Raw genomic sequence first — 20,944 nt, 5'->3', positions numbered from 1 at the left:
TGAGGACGTCTCCTCTGTTAATTGGATTATCCGGATTCAAAAATGTCTCTGAAATGTCTTTAAAACCCAAAACATAAAATCTTCTCAATACCACCTATTATAGCATTAAATGAGAAGCAATATCTTGAAGTAAATGCAATGCAATGCAGTGTGGGTATATATTCACTTGTATTACAGCTGTTACCTAGTCCTTGGTGTGTGTTATACACAGTGGGTGTCCCTCCATGTTTCTGGTCCAAGGCACTCGTTTGTTGGATCTCTAGGTTGTGACTACGTCACAGGACGGATCTTACATGAGTGGCAGTTATCCAGGGCTACCAGCTTCTTGTAATCTTTATGCAGTGGATACTTTTCCTTCCGAAATTAAAATGACAACAATTTTCCTTATACTCTAGTAATTTGTCTGAAAGTCCTTAGACCCATTAGATTATCGTCAACTCGTTTCACCTGTAACTAGGCTTTTGGGGCTTGTGGGAGAAAATATTTATAGAATATTACGAGCTAGGCACGAACCTCGTGCACTTTAAACGCTAAATCAACGAAGTGTTGATTGTATGGAAAGGAGGTGAAGAGAGCTTAGTTGCAATGTTTAGAGATATGAATACTAATAATGATAGATTACAAATCACCTATGAAATTAGCAAGGATAGGGTAACATTTTTAGATTTGGATATATTTGTGGAAGATAAAATTATACACACTAAAAAACACTTCAAAGAAGCGGATGCAAATAACTATGTGCATTCAGATAGTTGTCACCTACTAATATGGATTAACAATATCCCAAAGGGACAATGTTTAAGAATCAGTAGAAATTGCTCTAGACTAACCGACTATGAGACCCAAATAAAAATCTTGGAAGATCGCTTCCTAGAGAGACGATATAACCAAGGGGTAATAAAAACAGCTATAGAGTATGGTAAAGAGATGAATGGGAAGTGCAGACAAAAAATTGCTAAGAATGAAAAACATAACACAAACCTTAAGGTTCCATTGATAAAAAAAAATAGCCACTATAAGGTAGTAGAAAGAATAGTTCGAAAACATTGGCACCTGATAAAAGGTGACCCAGTCATAGGTGGAAAAATAACAGACAAACCTAATTTTATATTTAGATGGGCAAGAAATATGAAGAGTATTCTGGTCCACAGTGAATTCACTCAGACAAGCGAAAGACAAGATATAGATCAAAAAGGTAGACAAATTATGGGTTTCTACCCATGTTATAGTTACAAAGCATGTAAACACAACAGTAAAATAAAGGAGATACAATCAGTGAGCAACAATTCCAAACACAAAATTACCGAAACTATAAGGTGCAGTGACCAAGGTGTTGTATATATACTTCAATGAACATGTAAATTACAGTATTTGGGAGAAACGAAGAGATGTCTCCGCACTCGTATTCGAGAGCACCTATGGAATATAGGGAAAGGTGAACAAGAAACCCACCTGTACGAACACTTTAGACAAGTACATAAAAATAACTTTGAAGGACACTGTACCCAAATGTTTTCTTTCGTGATTCAGATTGAGCATGACATTTTAAGCATCTTTCTAATTTACTCTTTTTATCAATTTTTCTTCATTCTCTTGGTATCTTTATTTGAAATGCAAGAATGTAAGTTTAGATGCCGGCCCATTTTTGTTGAACATCCTGGGTTGTCCTTGCTGATTGGTGGATAAATTCATTCACCAATAAAAAAGTTGCTGTCCAGAGTACTGAGCCCAAAACAAGCTTAGATGCCTTCTTTTTCAAATAAAGATAGCAAGAGAACAAAGAAAAATTGATAATAGGAGTAAGATAGAAAGTTGCTTAAAATCGCATGCTCTTTCTGAATTACAAAAGAAAAATTTTGGGTACAGTGTCCCTTTAAAGATTTGTCATATTGGGGTATTAAAAAAGTAAAAAAACAATGGAGGGGAGGTAACTTGGAAAAATTATTGTTAAAGAAAGAAGCTGAATTTTTATATAATATGGAAACCCTTTTCCCAAGGGTCTAAATTCAGAACTAGACCTGAGTCATTTTACACTTGATTAAATGCAATGGTTCTGCATTTATAAATACTAACTCCAGATATATATGTTGTGTTTTAAATTGTATCCTCTGACTATAAGATTGTAAGTTGATGCTTAGAAAGAATGTTATGATATGGTCAATTCAGACCCTTCTGTTCTAATAGTCAGAATTTACAACTAGACCTCAGTTCCTTTGAACTTGATTCAACTAAAAAGTGGGGAAATATATAAAAGTAATAAATGAAGTAAGTTTTAGTGTAATTTTTTTGTGTATGCAAAAATTTTGAATGTATATACCCCCTTTTAGATATATACGTTAAATTTGTATGTTTTAACTGTTTTATTCCAATTATAAGATTGTAAGTGAATACGTATAAGGAATTTTACGATATGGTGAATTTACAAATACCACCTTAAAAGAATTGACAGGTATAGAGAACCAATACCACCTTAAATCCAGGTAACTTCAAGATCACCTGATTGGTGAACACCCAAACAATCAAAATGCAAGCATGGGTATTTAAACTGGACGATGTCCCCATAGATATCAGTCTTGAAAAAGCCTAGTTACAAGAGAAACGTGTCAACGATAATCTAAGGGATCTAAGGACTTTCAGACAAATTACAACGCAGGGTATAAGGAAAAACTGTTGTCATTTTAATTTCTCAAGGAAAAGTACAGTATTTGCTGAATAAAGATTACAAGAAGCCGGTAGCCCTGGATAACTGCCACTCACGAAAGATCTGTCCTGTAAGATCTGTCCTGTGATTCACAACCTAGAGATCCGACAAATGATCAAATTGGACTGGAAGCGTGGAGGAGAGACACCCACTGTGTATAACACACATCAAAGACTGGGTAACAACTGGAGGTTGCAAAGTCCAGACAAGTCTACAAGTTTCAATTTCGGCAGAGGGACTGCTATTGTATCACTAGGGGGTACTTGGAGGTAACATAGTTGCCATCCGTCACATTGTTGACAACTGTTGCAATACACATACATCGATGTTGCTATTTTAACATACATCAAGCAGATGCTATAATACAAGTCAATATATACCCACACTGTATTGCATTGAATTCACTTCAAGATATCGCTTCTCATTTGCTATAATAGGTGGTATTGAGAAGATTTTATGTTTTGGGTTTTAAAGACATTTCAGAGACATTTTTGAATCAGGATCATCCAATTAACAAAGGAGATGCCCTCATCATTAGCATTGTATTTGTATTAATAATTTGACTTTATTTTAGGAATTGTGATTGGAACTATGATGATTAGTTTGATGCTTTATTAAATGTTATAGTGGTAACACTAGTCAGGTTTTATTTAATTTTATCCCATTAGAGTAACCTTTTTAGAGTTTAACCCCTATGCCTCTCAGTACTTCCAGTACTGTTTAGCGCTGTTTCTTTTACCTTGTTGTTTAACCCACTATCACTCTCCTCTCCTTGATTTTAATCTGTATTACAATACAATAGATTTCAACATTTGATATGGATTGAGGTGCAAACCACCAATAACAGACTGTGTTCATCTTAGTACTGGTAGTGTGTTTTCTGTCCAGAGCATAGCTATTTATTCAGTACCAAACAGTTTGGCAATAATACAAATTTGAGAATGTTTTAATCCCCAAAGAATTAGGTTATTTAAAAAAAGATATCAAACACTAATTCATAAAAATACAGCGCTTACTTAAACCTTTGTATCTCTATTTACTTCAGTGTAAATTATATAGTATTAATGCCCAAATAACTTTGTTTATAAAAGAAAAACACTGGTTAAAATTTGTATATACCTGAGATGAGACTGTCACACTGATTAACCAATCGTATCTGATTTTAAAAATAGTACATACTCTATGTGACAATACCGATTTACCTGTACCTTTATGCCTCCCGGAGTATGATAAAACGTTGTCTTTGAATTCCTGTGATTCTTTCTTCGATGCCGATGTACTCCGTTATGTTCTGAGCGTGGCGCTGCTGCACAATTCACTGACCACTAAGGAGTGTGTCAGACTACGGAATCACTATAGAGACAAAAAGAAAAACGAGCGCAGCCACGACTCAAGGTAAAAGTTTTAATGCCTCCAAATTGCGCATACATACATATTGCACTTACAAGAGCTTAGATAAAAACAGGCGCCTCAATGTGGCAGATCATATAGGATTATTCAGTCCCGGTTCAGCTGTGATTTTTACGTCTTCTTTATAATTGAGCTGTCTCCGGTATACACCGTAAGTTATTGATCATCCAGCAGACGGACTTTGTTCTTTTAGTGACTGCTGCCTTGTGCCTTTTTCTTCTACGCGTTTCGTCCGACCTCTGCGAACTTTCTCAAGACTTGCAAACAAGGTATGAAGTTTTTCGCGGGGGTCCGTAGTTTAAAAGTGGTAGCTCCACCCTATTGCTATCTTGTAGGCCAATCACATGTCCAGATTTCTCACACACCCCTCTGACCAAATACAGATTGGTATGCCGTAATAAGAATACAAAATTGCAAAGTTAAAGCTGTTTGATACATTCAATATACATTTCATTACATTATATTAACTAACATCCATATATTCTTTCTACTCAAAATTTATAAAAAGTCTCATAATCAAAACACATCATTAAAATACTTGCAGTACCGTGTACTCCTGTATATGTTCCTATACTTATATTTCGTACGTTAAAAATATTATACTATCATAACTCTATTTATTGATGTATATACATAATGTTAAAAATTCTATTGTGTTACTTATTTTTAGGATGCTACCAAATCAAAGTTGATTCTTCTTATTTTTAGAGACTGGCTGTCCTCCATATTACCTAATCCTCATATATTTCTATTCACAGATATCTCTCCCTACTCTATACGTAGTTGTTAATGTGTAACCATTCCCCGTCTGAATGCCTAGGGATCATGTTGTCTACTCTTCCTATTGTTATACTTATAAATGCTTGTCCCGGCTCTATTTGTAATTGAGATTATACTATCACTCTCAGTGTTTATTTACACATTATAATTCAGAGCATGAACGCCTGGAGATCGAGGTCAATATTTAACCCTTTGGGTGCTAAACTTTCTAATTGTTGTATCCATTTTGTTTCCTTCTTTCTCAAAGTTATGAGTCTCTGATGTGGATTAGACCCTGATGGTACAACTTCTAAAATACTGATTCGTAGGCTGGAGGGATCTTGCTTATGGTGGTATTTAAAGTGTTCAGACACACTGTGTGTTTTCAACCCTATTTCAATATTATGAATATGTTCATAACATCTCCTCTTGATTTTGCGTTTTGTCCTTCCCACATAGATCCGCCCACATTTACACGTGAGCCCATAAATTACAAATGTGGATTGACAGGTACCCCTTGAGTTTATTGGTATTGACTTGGTGTGATTCCAATTATCTATAGATTCTCTGTTACTGATAATGGGACACATGCAGCAATTTTTCCTGCCACACAACGCAAAATCAAGAGGAGATGTTATGAACATATTCATAATATTGAAATAGGGTTGAAAACACACAGTGTGTCTGAACACTTTAAATACCACCATAAGCAAGATCCCTCCAGCCTACGAATCAGTATTTTAGAAGTTGTACCATCAGGGTCTAATCCACATCAGAGACTCATAACTTTGAGAAAGAAGGAAACAAAATGGATACAACAATTAGAAAGTTTAGCACCCAAAGGGTTAAATATTGACCTCGATCTCCAGGCGTTCATGCTCTGAATTATAATGTGTAAATAAACACTGAGAGTGATAGTATAATCTCAATTACAAATAGAGCCGGGACAAGCATTTATAAGTATAACAATAGGAAGAGTAGACAACATGATCCCTAGGCATTCAGACGGGGAATGGTTACACATTAACAACTACGTATAGAGTAGGGAGAGATATCTGTGAATAGAAATATATGAGGATTAGGTAATATGGAGGACAGCCAGTCTCTAAAAATAAGAAGAATCAACTTTGATTTGGTAGCATCCTAAAAATAAGTAACACAATAGAATTTTTAACATTATGTATATACATCAATAAATAGAGTTATGATAGTATAATATTTTTAACGTACGAAATATAAGTATAGGAACATATACAGGAGTACACGGTACTGCAAGTATTTTAATGATGTGTTTTGATTATGAGACTTTTTATAAATTTTGAGTAGAAAGAATATATGGATGTTAGTTAATATAATGTAATGAAATGTATATTGAATGTATCAAACAGCTTTAACTTTGCAATTTTGTATTCTTATTACGGCATACCAATCTGTATTTGGTCAGAGGGGTGTGTGAGAAATCTGGACATGTGATTGGCCTACAAGATAGCAATAGGGTGGAGCTACCACTTTTAAACTACGGACCCCCGCGAAAAACTTCATACCTTGTTTGCAAGTCTTGAGAAAGTTCGCAGAGGTCGGACGAAACGCGTAGAAGAAAAAGGCACAAGGCAGCAGTCACTAAAAGAACAAAGTCCGTCTGCTGGATGATCAATAACTTACGGTGTATACCGGAGACAGCTCAATTATAAAGAAGACGTAAAAATCACAGCTGAACCGGGACTGAATAATCCTATATGATCTGCCACATTGAGGCGCCTGTTTTTATCTAAGCTCTTGTAAGTGCAATATGTATGTATGCGCAATTTGGAGGCATTAAAACTTTTACCTTGAGTCGTGGCTGCGCTCGTTTTTCTTTTTGTCTCTATAGTTAAAAAAAGATATGTTTTCATAGCTTGTCATATGTACTCTTGTAGTGAAAAATGTAAGAAAATTATCACCATTTAGCACTTTTTATGAAAATGCTTTAGCCTTTTGTTAGAAAATGTGATGCTTGTAAATGTTGCTCATATACCTAAAACGTTTATTTTGTTTTTTTTCCATTTGTTTAGAAGTGTCTATAGACTGCAGCTTTGATCAAGGAAAGTGTAACTGGAAACAGGACACTGAAGATGATCTTGATTGGAAACATGTTGATCGCACTAATGGTATGAAGTTTTCCAGAGACATTTTTCTCTAATCTTACTAAGCCTAGATTACAAGTAAAGTGCAAAAATATTAATGTTGTGTTTTATCAAGTTAAATCAATAGCGCGTTTATGTTTGGACTTATATTAAATGTCAAAAGTTATATTTTATCCATTGAGTAATAATCTGGGCCTCGTTAACATCTACATGTTGTGTAGCGTGGGTGGCTAAATCCCTCACATAATAAACTGAAACAGGGGACGCACTGAAAATTCATGTCAGCTCTCACTGGAGCGCTAAGCTAACGGTGCGCGAAACCTCTGCTGACGTAGTAGAGTTTTTTAAAGTATAAAACACTACACATATACATACATTCCATTCATTTATGTTTTTTGTTATGAAAAAATCAAATGTCTAAAAATGTGCAAAATGTTCCAGTGTTATTTTGTGTTGCGCTTCAGCACAACACTTAACTCTCCACTTATGAGTGATAATAGTGCTCACTGCTCTGTCTATTAAAAGTATGAGGCTCGCTAAAAAAAATCAGCCCATTAAGATTCTCTGTTTAACCTTTTTCTGCCATCCACTTGTAATACCAAATTGTGCTCTATTCAGAGGGCAGGACCCAGCACAAGATAACACACCCTGCAGTATCAGTTGGGATCCACTTGTAATCTAGGTCTTAAAGGGACATTATACACTCATTTTTTCTTTGCATAAATGTTTTGTAGATGATCTATTTATATAGCCCATAAAGGTTTTTTTTAAATTAATGTATAGTTTTGCTTATTTTTAAATAACATTGCTCTGATTTTCAGACTCCTAACCAAGCCCCAAAGTTTTATGTGAATACGCTCGACTACCTACTCCAGCTTGCTCCTGTTTGTGTAAAGGGTCTTTTCATATGCAAAAGAAGGGGGAGGGGGGGGAGTGTCTTATTTGCCACTTGCAGTGGGCTTTCCAGTTACCTTTTCAACAGAGCCAAACTGACAGCTTCTAAGTAAGTTTTTAAACAGTTTTATACTGGATTTTTATATCAGTATCTGTGCATCTTATTCTTTATAGTAGTATCTATTACATGCAGTTATATGAAAATGGGTGTATACTGTCCCTTTAATTTGTAAACATATCATCTTTATTTTTAAAGGGACAAGAAACGCAATTTTATTCTTTCATGATTCAGATAGCACAAACAATTGAAAACAACTTACTTATGTTATCTAATTTGCTTTGTTCTCTTGGTATCCTTTGTTCTAAAGCATACCTGCATAGACTCAGGAAAAGCAATGTACTTCAGGGAGCTAGATGGTGAAGCACTTATGTTTGCATTTGATTTCAGGAGATAATAATTTCTTAATGTGAGCTGTTTTTTTAGTGTGTTTTTCAGTGATCACAATCCCAAAATGCATCTGCTGTTTTGATTTGAAATTGAAAAACAAATGGGCAGGATTAATGACATACAAAAATATAATGTATGCTTACCTGGCAAATTAATTTATTTCATGGTGGTGAGCGTCCACGAGCAATTAAAACTGGGAATTATATTCCTGGCCACTAAGAGGAGGCAAAGATTCCCAAAACTCTTAAGAGCCCTTAAAAACCCTCCATCTCACTGGTAAACCGGTCTGATGTATAGCAAAGCAAGAAGAAAAGGTAGAAAAGGATAACAGCCAGAAACAAGAGCAATGAAAAAAAGAGAAAAAATATATAATTGACCCCTTAAGGACCACAGCACTTTTCCATTTTTTGACCTTTTGGGACCAGGGCTATTTTTACATTTCTGCGGTGTTTGTGTTTAGCTGTGATTTTCCTCTTACTCATTTACTGTACCCACACATATTATATACTGTTTTTCTCGCCATTAAATGGACTTTCTAAAGATACCATTATTTTCATATCATATAATTTACTATAATTTTTTTAATAAAATATGAGGAAAACATGGAAAAAAACACACTTTTTCGAACTTTGACCCCCAAAATCTGTTACACATCTACAACCACCAAAAAACACCCATGCTAAATAGTTTCTAAATGTTGTCCTGAGTTTAGAAATACCCAATGTTTACACGTTCTTTGCTTTTTTTTGCAAGTTATAGGGCAATAAGTACAAGTAGCACTTTGCTATTTCCAAACCATTTTTTTTTTTCAAAATTAGCGCTAGTTACATTGGAACACTGATATCTGTCAGGAATCCCTGAATATCCCTTTCATGTATATATTTTTTTAGAAGACAACCCAAAGTATTGATCTAGTCCCATTTTAGTATATTTCATGTCACCATTTCACCGCCAAATGCGATCAAATAAAAAAAAGTTTACTTTTTCACAAACTTTTTCACAAACAGTGAAGGGTTTAATTAGGGAGCTTGTAGGGTTAAATTTAGCTGTGGGGGGCCATTTATCAAGCTCTGGGTGGAGCTTGAGGGCTCGTGTTTCTGGCAAGCCTGCAGGCTTGCCAGAAGAAGCAGTTATCAAGCAGTGGTCTAAAGACCGCTGCTCCATAACCTGTCCGCCTGCTCTGAGCAGGCGGACAGACATCACCGAAAATAAACCCGATCGTATTTACACCCCCCTGCTGGCGGCCGTGAATCTGCAGGGGGCGGCGTTGCACCAGCAGCTCACAAGAGCTGCTGGTGCAATGCTGAATACGGAGAACTTATTGCTCTCCGCATTCAGCGAGGTCTGGCGGACCTGTTCCGCACTGTCGAATCAGGTTTGCCAGACCTTTGATAAATATCCCCTTTAGTGTAGTGTAGTAGACAACCCAAAGTATTGATCTAGGCCCATTTTGGTATATTTCATGTCACCAAATGCAATCAAATAAAAAAAAACGTTACATTTTTCACAATTTTAGGATTCTCACTGAAGTTATTTACAAACAGCTTGTGCAATTTTGGCACAAATGGTTGTAAAAACTTCTCTGGGATCCCCTTTGTTCAGAAATAGCAGACATATATGTATTTGGTTTTGCTTTTTGGTAATTAGAAGGCCGCTAAATGCCACTGCGCACCACACTTGTATTATGCCCAGCAGTGAAGGGGTTAATTAGGTAGCTTGTAGGGTTACTTTTCTTTTTAAATGGAAAGAGTCCACAGCTGCATTCATTACTTTTGGGAAATAAGAACCTGGCCACGAGGAGAAGGCAAAGACACCCCAGCCAAAGGCTTAAATACTTCTCTCACTCCCCTCATCCCCCAGTCATTCTTTGCCTTTCATACCAGGAGGTTGGCAGAGACGTGTCAGAATTTTTTAATTTTAGTTTTTGTCTCTTTTGGAGGGTAGTACTCTTCGACATGGGACAGGAGTTTTAAGTAGTCCTGTCAGTCTCTCAGTGAGGGCTTGAATGAAAGTTAGAGTCCGGAGATGCAGGAAGTTTCTTTCTGCAAAACCATCCTGACTCATGTTAGCTCCTCAAGCAATCAGCGTTGTTGAACTTTGCTCCGCTGCCTGCTTTCTTCTCTCAAGTCCATGGCAGAGGCGATGCTACTATCCGTCACACTTGAAAGGCCGTGTTTCTGTTCCACGGCATAGATTCTGGTAAGATCGTTTCATTTTACTTTATTCAATGTACTGTAATGTGAATGTTTCATGTGAGGCTATCACCTTGCGGGTTTAACTTATAACATAAGGGTCTCAGTGAGTCTCTGTTAGTATCTTGGAATCGAGGGTTAATATCTCCTGAGTGGGGTTATTGGACAGGGGGGTTTATAATCATATTTGTTATGTGATTTAACCTGCTTATGTGTGTGGATTATGGGCTCGTGGTTTGGAACTTTGAGGCCTTTGGAAGTGATGCAGCCTTTTGGCTGGGCACGCTTTTTGGAATTTACGGTTCACCTAGTGTCCAGGCGTGGTTACCCTCTGTTCCCATTTCCGCATTCCCAACTGTGTGGCGACTAAGATATTCTAGTCCGCAGGGGTCTGGTCATAGGAGGCGATGAGTGCCCCAGCCATTGGTGGTGTCAGGTGCCGTTTTTGTTTTTTACTGTTTATAGTCCATATTCCTATATCCTCTTTACAGTTATGGGGGATTCTAATGCTGAGCCTGTGCCTATTTCAGATTCAGTTACAGAGGATTCTGATACTGAGACGATTATGATATCAGATTCAGATTCTCTGTCCGGTTACGAATCCGGTTTGGCCTCATTTACTCCTGTCAACCAGTTTTTTTCCATATGCCATATGAGAGCACCCGGTTCCTCCGGCTCGGGGAATCAGGGTTCTGCTGAGCCATCTGCCTCTGGGGTGGTGTGTTCCCCCCATAGCTTGCAACACGTTTTGGCTTTCAGATAATGTTGGTGATTGCTCGTCTGCAGAGTCCAGACATTTCTTTGAGAATGTGCTCGTGCCCTATTGTCCAGGGTATTCCGCCTTGGGGTGGGCCTCTGCAGTATCCTGAAGGTTCTGTTCCAGAGTGTTGTGCCTTTCGTTACCGGATTGTGCGCCTTCGCGTATTGCTTAGATATCTGTTCAATTTATTGAATGACCCTATAGTTCTCAGATACAGGAATTTTCAGTCTGATGGTCCGAATGGTACGACTCGTTAGACATGTGGGGATGAGGTAATCTCCTATTGTCTTTGTTTTGGAGTTCTTTCCCAGTTTTGAAAGATAGGGCTCCGTTTGGCTGGTCCTACGGGTAGGCCTGTGTCTTTTTTTGGGCATTAACCTTCGGGTTGCCTTATATTTTATTTGTATCCGATGTGATGTCTTTTATTTTCGTTATGTTTCCTTCAGGAATTTTCTGGGATCGATACTCTTTATTACTTCTTCGGAAGTTGTTTTGGACATGTTAGTCCTATGTTAATAATGCCTGTTTTCCTTCCCCTCTGAGGGAGGATTTATGCAGCATGCCGGTTAGGACCCTGAGTGCAGGCTGGGCCTGTTGGATTTGTTCTGTCTTGCGACTGTTCAGGCACGTGGCACTGTTCTGCTCGGCTGGTTTGGTAGAAGCGCCGAGTGCACGGTTATCATTTCCTTACATGTTCCGCTAAGCATTCGAGAGGACCTGTGGGCCCGCGAGGTGGGAAGGATGGTTTCAGTCCTTATAGCCTTCAGTCATAGATGTCCGGGCAGGGGAGTGTTCTGCTGCGTCACTCTATCTGTCTTCTGATTCCTCAGAACCTAGAGTTTCCTCCTCCATGTGGGGCAGGGTTGGCGGGCTTAGTGCCCGTTGCCGCAGTTTGTGTGGTTTGGTCTTCAGTTTTAGGCCTCTGGATAGCCCTGTTGGGGCTTGATCCAACAGCTTGTATGGATAGCTGTCCAGCATGCGGAAGGTTTTGTAATTTCAAACCTGTTGCAGCTCTTGGCCCCTTATAGGTGTATGTGTAAGCTGTTTCTAGTGTATCTAGTTGCAGGTCTTACTCTTGGATGTGTATGGTTTGACTGAGTTATGAGACCTTTGGGTCTTCCTCCTTTTGGGTGAGTTAGGTCTCCTTTTAGGGATCTGTGTTCCGGATGATGGTTGATCCCTGTGGGGACTTTGTTTAGCTCGGGCTTCCCCGGACCTCGGAAGGCTTAGTGCCTCTTCCCTGTGTCCTCTGCCTGTGTGGAGTTGATGGGGAGACTAGCCCTGCTAATAGAGTTTTGTGGACCTCAAGGTATCCCTTCGGTTGTCCTGAGGCTTTGAGAAGTACCTGCATTGACTTCTAGTCTTGCTCCTTGGAGCTTTGGACTTTGGCTAGAGGATATTCCTCCCTTTGGTCAGGGCTTTCAAGCTCATATTGCTATCCAGATTCTCTGGATATGCATCCATTCCCTTTGTCTGGCTTTGGGCCAGTTGGGGTGGTTAGTTCCAGGGTGGCTGCCTGAACTATTAGGTGCCCGGACCTGTTTTTCTCCCTGAGACTTCTGCTTTCTGGGGCTTTGCTCCTTTTCCCGACCCAGTTTTGGGTTGCTTTTGGATCTCAGGGCTGGTCGGGGTGTTCCACGGTAGTAGGAACTTGGGCTATGTCCTTGCTCCATCTACCTGACCAGGCCAGGGTTAGCCTGGTTGGAGTATTTATTACTCTTTACAAAAGAGTAACCCATTCTAGGGGTTAGCTGTGTGACTTGCACCTTAAGGGTTGTGGGTTTATACCCAGCTGCTGGCATTGGATTTCCAATCTCTGGTGTGCCTTAGGGTTGCATTCCCCTGGTCAGTTTGCCAGTGTACCCGTGGATTCTCTGCTCTGCAGGTGAATGGGTTTGCTGTGCCTCCATTGGTGAGCTACTTGTAGGGGGGTCCTTTTCTAGGACATTTGTGTTGGGGATTTGTCTTCACAATTAGCCGGTGGCTTTGGCCTTGAGGATAGTGGTTGCCCTTCCGGCCTCTTCCCTTTTTCTTTAGGGGATATTCTCCTTCCTATGGAGATGGAGTCCTTTCTTGGGGCTTCTCCTGTTTGGGAAGTGAAGGGTGGAATTGGTTCCACCTGGGGTCTTGCTGGCTCCAAGTCAGACTGTGGGGCCTTGTTTTGATAGATCCTTAGGTCTATGGCCTTGTCTGTTTTCAGAGTCAGGTAGTACTTGGCTGTACCATCTTTGCGCTCATTCCTGTACCAGTTTCAGGATTCTTTTGTTCCCCTGTATTGGATCCCTGTGGCTGGGTTGATCCAGCTGAGTGTGGGTCTGCAGGTCAGGATGTCAGAGTGGTCTAAGGGTCGCAGTCACCTCTGGATGGTGAGCTGTTAAGTCTATCCTGATAGCTCAGTCTGCTAGGAGATGGTTTTTCCTTTCTCCTTGTTCCTTTGACAGGAGAGGGTTTACTCTTCCTTCGGGTTCTGAGGTTATACTCTCCTTCTCGGGGGGCCTCGATGGAAGCTTTGTGTTCACCTTTTTAGGAACCTGTGACTAGGTCCGGCGGCTTAGGTTGCCTGGAGTGGGCCCTCAGCCGAGGGGCTGTTTTGTGCAGTCTGTTTTCTTGATGACTGCTTCTTTTCCTTGCAAGCTCCCTCTGTGTCATCCTGTTAGGGACTCTGTGCTCTCAAACTTGGGGTTTTCGCCTGGGTCTATTACACGCTTTTCACGGTCGAATACTTTGGTATTCTATGGGCAGGTGCTGGGAGAACTTTTACTATTTAGTTGCAACCATGCTTGCAGGATGATGGGGAGATGTCTTTTCTGTCTCCGTGCCCGGTATTATCCCGGGTTTCGCTTGGTATAGGCGTGGCTTCCTTCCCTGTTTGGGTCCATTTGGGTCTCTGTGAGCTGGGCCCACTCTTGGAGCTGTTCTTTTTTTGTATTAAGGGACCTTTTGGTTTCCTCTGTCCTCCTTTGCCTCGTCCCCTTGAGGATTTCAGCTGGTTTTGCATTCATTTGTGAGGGGTGAATGGTGGGGGACCGTCTGTTGGGCGACGGTGTCTCTTGGTGGACTGTTGGCTCAGTCGAGTCCGTTTTGTGGTCTCTTGTTTGGCTCTGGACTAGCTGTGAGTCAGTGTCATTGGGGCTTTTCCTTTAAAACATTTTTTCTTGGCTTCGGATGAAGCAGGATTTTTTGTTGGGTAGAGGTTCAGGCCTGGTGTCCTCAGTAGGGGCTGCCTATTGTGCCCTCCTGTCTTGGCATTTAGTGTCCTCTATAGCTTTGTTATTGTTTTCCCAAAAGTAGTGAATGCAGCTGTGGACTCTTTCCATTTAAGAAGAAAAACATAAATTATGCTTACCTGATAATTTCCTTTTCTTCTTATGGAAAGAGTCCACAGCTCCCCACTCGTCATTTTACGTGGAGTGTCCTTATATTCTTCTGGCACCTTTTCACCCTGATATTTCTTCTACTGTTCCTTGTTCCTCAGAAGAATGACTGGGGGATGAGGGGAGTGGGAGGAGTATTTAAGCCTTTGGCTGGGGTGTCTTTGCCTCCGTCTGGTGGCCAGGTTCTTATTTCCCAAAAGTAATGAATGCAGCTGTGGACTCATTCCATCAGAAGAAAAGGAAATTATCAGGTAAGCATAATTTATGTTTTTAGCTTTATTGTAGAGATCAGCCTCCCACCTGACACATCCCACCCCCTGATCCCTCTCAAACAGCTCTCTTCCCTCCCCCACCCCACAAATGTCTCCGCCATCTTAAGTACTGGCAGAAAGTCTGCCAGTACTAAAATAAAAGGTGTTTTTTTTAAAAAAGACATATTTTGCTGTGTAGGATCCCCCCTTAGCCCCCAACCTCCCTGCCCCCCCCCCCCCCAACATCTCTCTAATGCTCCCCCTCTACTTTATTGTGTACCATCTTGGGTACTGGGGTACCCAGTTTGCCATAAAATTTGGTATTTTTTTTATTTTTATATAAAAATGCTATTTTTCTGTATTTTAGCTGCCCCCCTCAATAACCAACCCCCTCCCAGATCCCTTAGATAAAAATTCCCCCCTCCTCTCTCCCACCTTATTCTAAACAAATTGTGCCATAGTGTAGCGTTCCCACCTGCTCCCGCCCTGGTGTTCGTGCCCGCCCCCACCCCCATGCATGCGCACCCGTGCGTGCTCCCGGCGCCCCCGCATGGGATCCCGCCCCCCTCTGATGCACATCCCCCATCGATAGCCACTCACCCACCTCCCTGCAATGGCTCCCACCCATCAACGATCGTGACCATCGATGGCCGATGCAGAGTGGCTCTTTCTTCATCGGATGGCTAAAAAATGTTATTGCAGGATGCCTCAATATCAATGCATCATTGCAATAACATAAAAGCAGCTGGAAGTGATCAGGATCACTTCCACTGCTTGAAAACACTAACAAAGTACAGGGTACGTCCTTGGTCGTTAACAACCTTTTTTGTAGGACATACCCTGTACTTTGTTGGTCGTTAAGGGGTTAAAACAAAAATTGGGCGGGTCTCATGGACTCTCACCATCATGAAAGGAATGTAATTATCAGGTAAGCAGAAATTATATTTTTTTCGTAAAGGTGGTGAAAGTCCATGAGCCATTACTCCTGGGAAACTAATACTCAAGCTGTGGAGTAAAGTGGGCAGAACAAAATAATTTAAATATAAATATCTTGAAAACCGAGTCCCTTTTTTAAGGTCCAGAAATTTTTGCTTGAAAGACTTTCCTACCAAAAGCCACTTCAGAAAAGTGAAAAAAAAAACATCAAAAAGGAAAAGATATGTAAAGGTATACCATCACCCATAACTGTGCTCAAACATGCAACTTGTAAAGAAGAAAGACTACCCACTTGGTAATAGAGAAATTGACTCAAGTAACTGCCTTGCAAATTTGACCAACAGAAACCATATTCCAAAAAACTAACCTAGTAGAATGGGTAGCAAAATGTTTAAAGAAATCTTAATGAAAAGAGAAAACCTGAGGATTGACTAAAAATCTTTAGTATCTTACAAACAGAATATTCTAATAGAGTCCTAGCAACATCCAAAATATCAAAAGCTTCTCTTTGGAATATTTTAGATTAGGACAAAAAGAATGAAAAACAAACTCATGAGAAGAATTACCTAAAAATTCACTTAAGGAAAGAAATCAAACTAGCTCTCTATACTGCCTTATCCATGTAATGCTCGTGGGATATTTCTCTATCAGACCAAACTTGGCCAGTAGTCTTCTTATCCCGGCATCAAGTGGAAGGATAAGAAAATATCCCAGAACAAAGTGAGTTTAAGAAATGAGGTAAGCAGTACTCACAGTAGACAGGGTGGTCCTTCACGGCAATAAGGTTAAGGCAGAGAATGGTCAGAGACAGGCAGAGTTCAGCAACAGAAAGACAATCCAGCAGTTCAGGGGTAAACCAATAGAATGGTCAGAAACAGGCAGATGTCAGTAACAATAAGGCAATCCAGCAATTTAGGGGTTAAACAGCAGAGTGGTCAGACAGGCAGAGTTCAGTAACAATAAGGAAATCTAGCAATTCAGCAATAAGTAGCACCCAGGAGCACATACGGTAAGTCCTATACTTGGGCAGAGAATGTAAGTTATGCAGGTACTTACATAGGCGCCAATTTGCGCCAAGGAGGTCTTCAAAGGATCCAACCGGCTTGAGAGAGGAATAGACGTGCTCTGATATCAGCCAGACCAGCGCAACGGGAGCGTTGTGACAATCCAGATAAGGAAGCCCACAGAAAAGAGCAAATGATACAAAAGAGCAATAATTGCTAAAAGAGAATAGAAACAAGACAAACATTGAGAATCCAAATAGCATAGGCTCAAAAAAGAACAACCTGCAAGATTCTTATAACCAAAACAGAAAAATTGATTTTACCTCTGGCTTAATCCTGACTAAAGCTGGAACAAAACTCAGGAAGGATAACAAACTTCTTGAACAAACTTCTGAAAAACTGGCCTATAAAGGCAAGAGTCTTATATCTGGAATCTTTGGGATTTATAGTCCCAGTTGCAAGGTTGAAACTATTTTTATTTTTTAAAGTATTCTTTAAAGTATTCTTGCTAAAGAAGCTGAGGGTAAAGGTGATAGGCTGGCTGAGCATGTCTCCATACCTAAACCCTATTGAGCATCTGTGGGGCATCCTCAAATGGAATGTGGGGGAGAGCAAGGTCTCTAACATCCACCAGCTCCATGATGTCGTCATGGAGGAGTGGAAGAGGACTCCAGTGGCAACATGTGAAGCTCTGGTGAACTCCATACCCAAGAGGGTTAAGGCAGTGCTTGAAAATAATAGTGGCAACACAAAATATTTGGGCCCAATTTGGACATCTCCACTTAGGGGTGTACTCACTTTTGTTGCCAATGGTTTAGACATCAATGGCTGTGTGTTGAGTTATTTTGAGGGGACAGCAAATGTACACTTTTATACAGGCTGTACACTCACTACTTTACACTGTAGCAAAGTGTCATTTCTTCAGTGTTGTCACATGAAAAGATATAATAAAATATTTACAAAAATGTGAGGGGTGTGCTCACTTTTGTGAGATACTGTATGTGTGTGTATATATATATATATATATATATATATATATATATATATATATATATATATATATATATATATGTATATGTGTGTGTATATACCTATACCTGCATATCTATTCCTATAGATATATAGGTATAGATATGTATTTTACATGAACAGTATCTGATATATATATATAGAAATATATATTTAACAATTAAAAAGTGCATAGGAATGTAAAAACATAATTTATGCTTACCTGATAAATTTATTTCTCTTGTGGTGTATCCAGTCCACAGATCATCCATTACTTGTGGGATATTCTCATTCCCTACAGGAAGTTGCAAGAGGACACCCACAGCAGAGCTGTCTATATAGCTCCTCCCCTAACTGCCATATCCAGTCATTCGACCAAAAACAAACAGAGAAAGGAGAAACCATAGGGTGCAGTGGTGACTGTAGTTTAAAATTAAAAAATACCTGCCTTAAAATGACAGGGCGGGCCGTGGACTGGATACACCACAAGAGAAATAATTTTATCAGGTAAGCATAAATTATGTTTTCTCTTGTAAGGTGTATCCAGTCCACAGATCATCCATTACTTGTGGGATACCAATACCAAAGCTAAAGTACACGGATGAAGGGAGGGACAAGGCAGGTACTTAAACGGAAGGTACCACTGCCTGTAAAACCTTTCTCCCAAAAATAACCTCCGAAGAAGCAAAAGTATCAAATTTGTAGAATTTTGAAAAAGTATGAAGCGAAGACCAAGTCGCCGCCTTGCAAATCTGTTCAACAGAAGCCTCACTTTTAAAGGCCCATGTGGAAGCCACAGCTCTAGTAGAATGAGCTGTAATCCTTTCTGGAGGCTGCTGGCCAGCAGTCTCATAGGCTAAGCGGATTATGCTTCTTAGCCAAAAAGAAAGAGAGAGGTTGCCGAAGCCTTTTGACCTCTCCTCTGTCTAGAGTAGACAACAAACAAAGCAGATGTTTGACGAAAATCTTTAGTAGCTTGTAAGTAAAACTTTAAAGCACGAACCACGTCCAGATTGTGTAATAGACGTTCCTTCTTTGAAGAAGGATTAGGACACAAAGACGGAACAACAATCTCTTGATTGATATTCTTATTAGATACCACCTTAGGTAAAAACCCAGGTTTGGTACGCAGAACTACCGTATCTGCATGGAAGATCAGATAAGGAGAATCACATTGTAAGGCAGATAACTCGGAAACTCTACGAGCCGAGGAAATAGCTACCAAAAAAAGAACTTTCCAAGATAAAAGTTTGATATCTATGGAATGAAGAGGATCAAACGGAACCCCCTGAAGAACTTTAAGAACCAAATTTAAGCTCCAAGGTGGAGCAACAGGTTTAAACACAGGCTTGATTCTAACTAAAGCCTGACAAAATGCCTGAACGTCTGGGACATCCGCCAGACGCTTGTGCAAAAGAATAGATGGTGCAGAAATCTGTCCCTTTAAGGAACTAGCTGACAATCCTTTCTCCAATCCTTCTTGGAGAAAAGATAATATCCTGGGAATCCTGACCTTACTCCATGAGTAGCCCTTGGATTCACACCAATAAAGATATTTACGCCATATCTTATGATAGATTTTCCTGGTGACAGGCTTTCGTGCCTGAATTAAGGTATCAATGACTGATTCGTAGAAACCACGTTTTGATAAAATCAAGCGTTCAATCTCCAGGCAGTCAGCCTCAGAGAAATTAGATTTGGATGGTTGAAAGGACATTGAAGTAGAAGGTCCTGTCTCAGCGGCAGAGTCCATGGTGGAAAAGATGACATGTCCACTAGATCTGCATACCAAGTCCTGCGTGGCCACACAGGCGCTATCAAGATCACCGATGCTCTCTCCTGCTTGATTTTGGCAATCAGACGAGGGAGCAGAGGAAACGGTGGAAACACATAAGCCAGGTTGAAGGACCAAGGCGCTGCTAGAGCATTGAATATCGCTCTTAGTTCCAGAATGTTTATTGGAAGGAGTGACTCCTCCTGAGTCCACGATCCCTGAGCCTTCAGGGAGTTCCAGACTGCACCCCAACCTAGAAGGCTGGCATCTGTCATTACAATTGTCCAATCTGGCCTGCGTAAGGTCATACCTTTGGACAGATGGACCCGAGATAGCCACCAGAGAAGAGAATCCCTGGTCTCTTGATCCGGATTTAGTAGAGGGGACAAATCTGTGTAATCCCCATTCCACTGACTGAGCATGCAGAGTTGCAGCGGTCTGAGATGTAGGCGTGCAAACGGCACTATGTACATTGCCGCTACCATTAAGCCGATTACTTCCATGCACTGAGCCCCCGAAGGGCGAGGAATGGAATAAAGAACACGGCAGGAATTTAGAAGTTTTGATAACCTGGACTCCGTCAGGTAAATTTTCATTTCTACAGGATCTATCAGAGTCCCTAGAAAGGAAACTCTTGTTAGGGGGGATAGAGAACTCTTTTCCTCGTTCACCTTCCACCCATGCGACCTCAGAAATGCCAACACTATGTCCGTATGAGACTTGGCAATTTGGAAGTTTGATGCCTGAATCAGGATGTCGTCTAAATAAGGGGCCACTGCTATGCCCCGCGGCCTTAGTACCGCCAGAAGCGACCCCATGTCATACTTCAACTCATTTACCGATATATGTCTACCACTGTCCCTTTAATTCTTCATACAAATCTCCTTTAAATACCAGCTCTAACATCTAATCAGTGCTTGGTATTGACTATTGTTCTGACCCAAGCTCCACCCTGACCTCCCAAACTTCTTGGAGTTCACTCGCATCTCAAACTGACAGCCTGTGCCTGAATTGCTGCTCACAGACCTGCTGCGCTACTCCGGAACTTCGGCCTCTGTGACGTCACACGCCCGATACTGCCGCCAAGCCAGCAACAAGCAAGCTCTCTCTGCTCTCAAAATGCTGATACCGGTGTACCGGTCTTACACGCTCCTGTGTCTCTCTAAGGTACCTTAACAAAGAGGTTCTTTCCTAGCTCTCAGTGCCTTGAATCAGTAGTTTCACTTAACACATATAATTAGTTCTAATAACCTATATTCCTGTCTTATTGCATTACCTGTTTTACCTCTGCAGTACTTAACCTGTTGTTG

At 40.4% G+C, this 20,944-nt stretch overlaps 1 protein-coding gene across 1 annotated transcript in view; it reads left to right on the top strand.

Moving 5' to 3' along the window:
• The window catches only part of EGFL6 (EGF like domain multiple 6), a 354,943-nt gene that overhangs the window by 321,066 nt on the left and 12,933 nt on the right, over window positions 1–20,944 (top strand). Inside the window, exon 10 of the mRNA XM_053707585.1 lies at window positions 6,922–7,017. Coding sequence (XP_053563560.1) covers window positions 6,922–7,017 — 96 coding nt within the window. The remainder of the gene's footprint in view (window positions 1–6,921; window positions 7,018–20,944) is intronic.

Source organism: Bombina bombina, chromosome 3, assembly GCF_027579735.1.
Source record: "Bombina bombina isolate aBomBom1 chromosome 3, aBomBom1.pri, whole genome shotgun sequence".
Lineage (NCBI taxonomy): Eukaryota > Metazoa > Chordata > Amphibia > Anura > Bombinatoridae > Bombina > Bombina bombina.
This window is presented reverse-complemented; position numbering and strand designations above follow the sequence as displayed.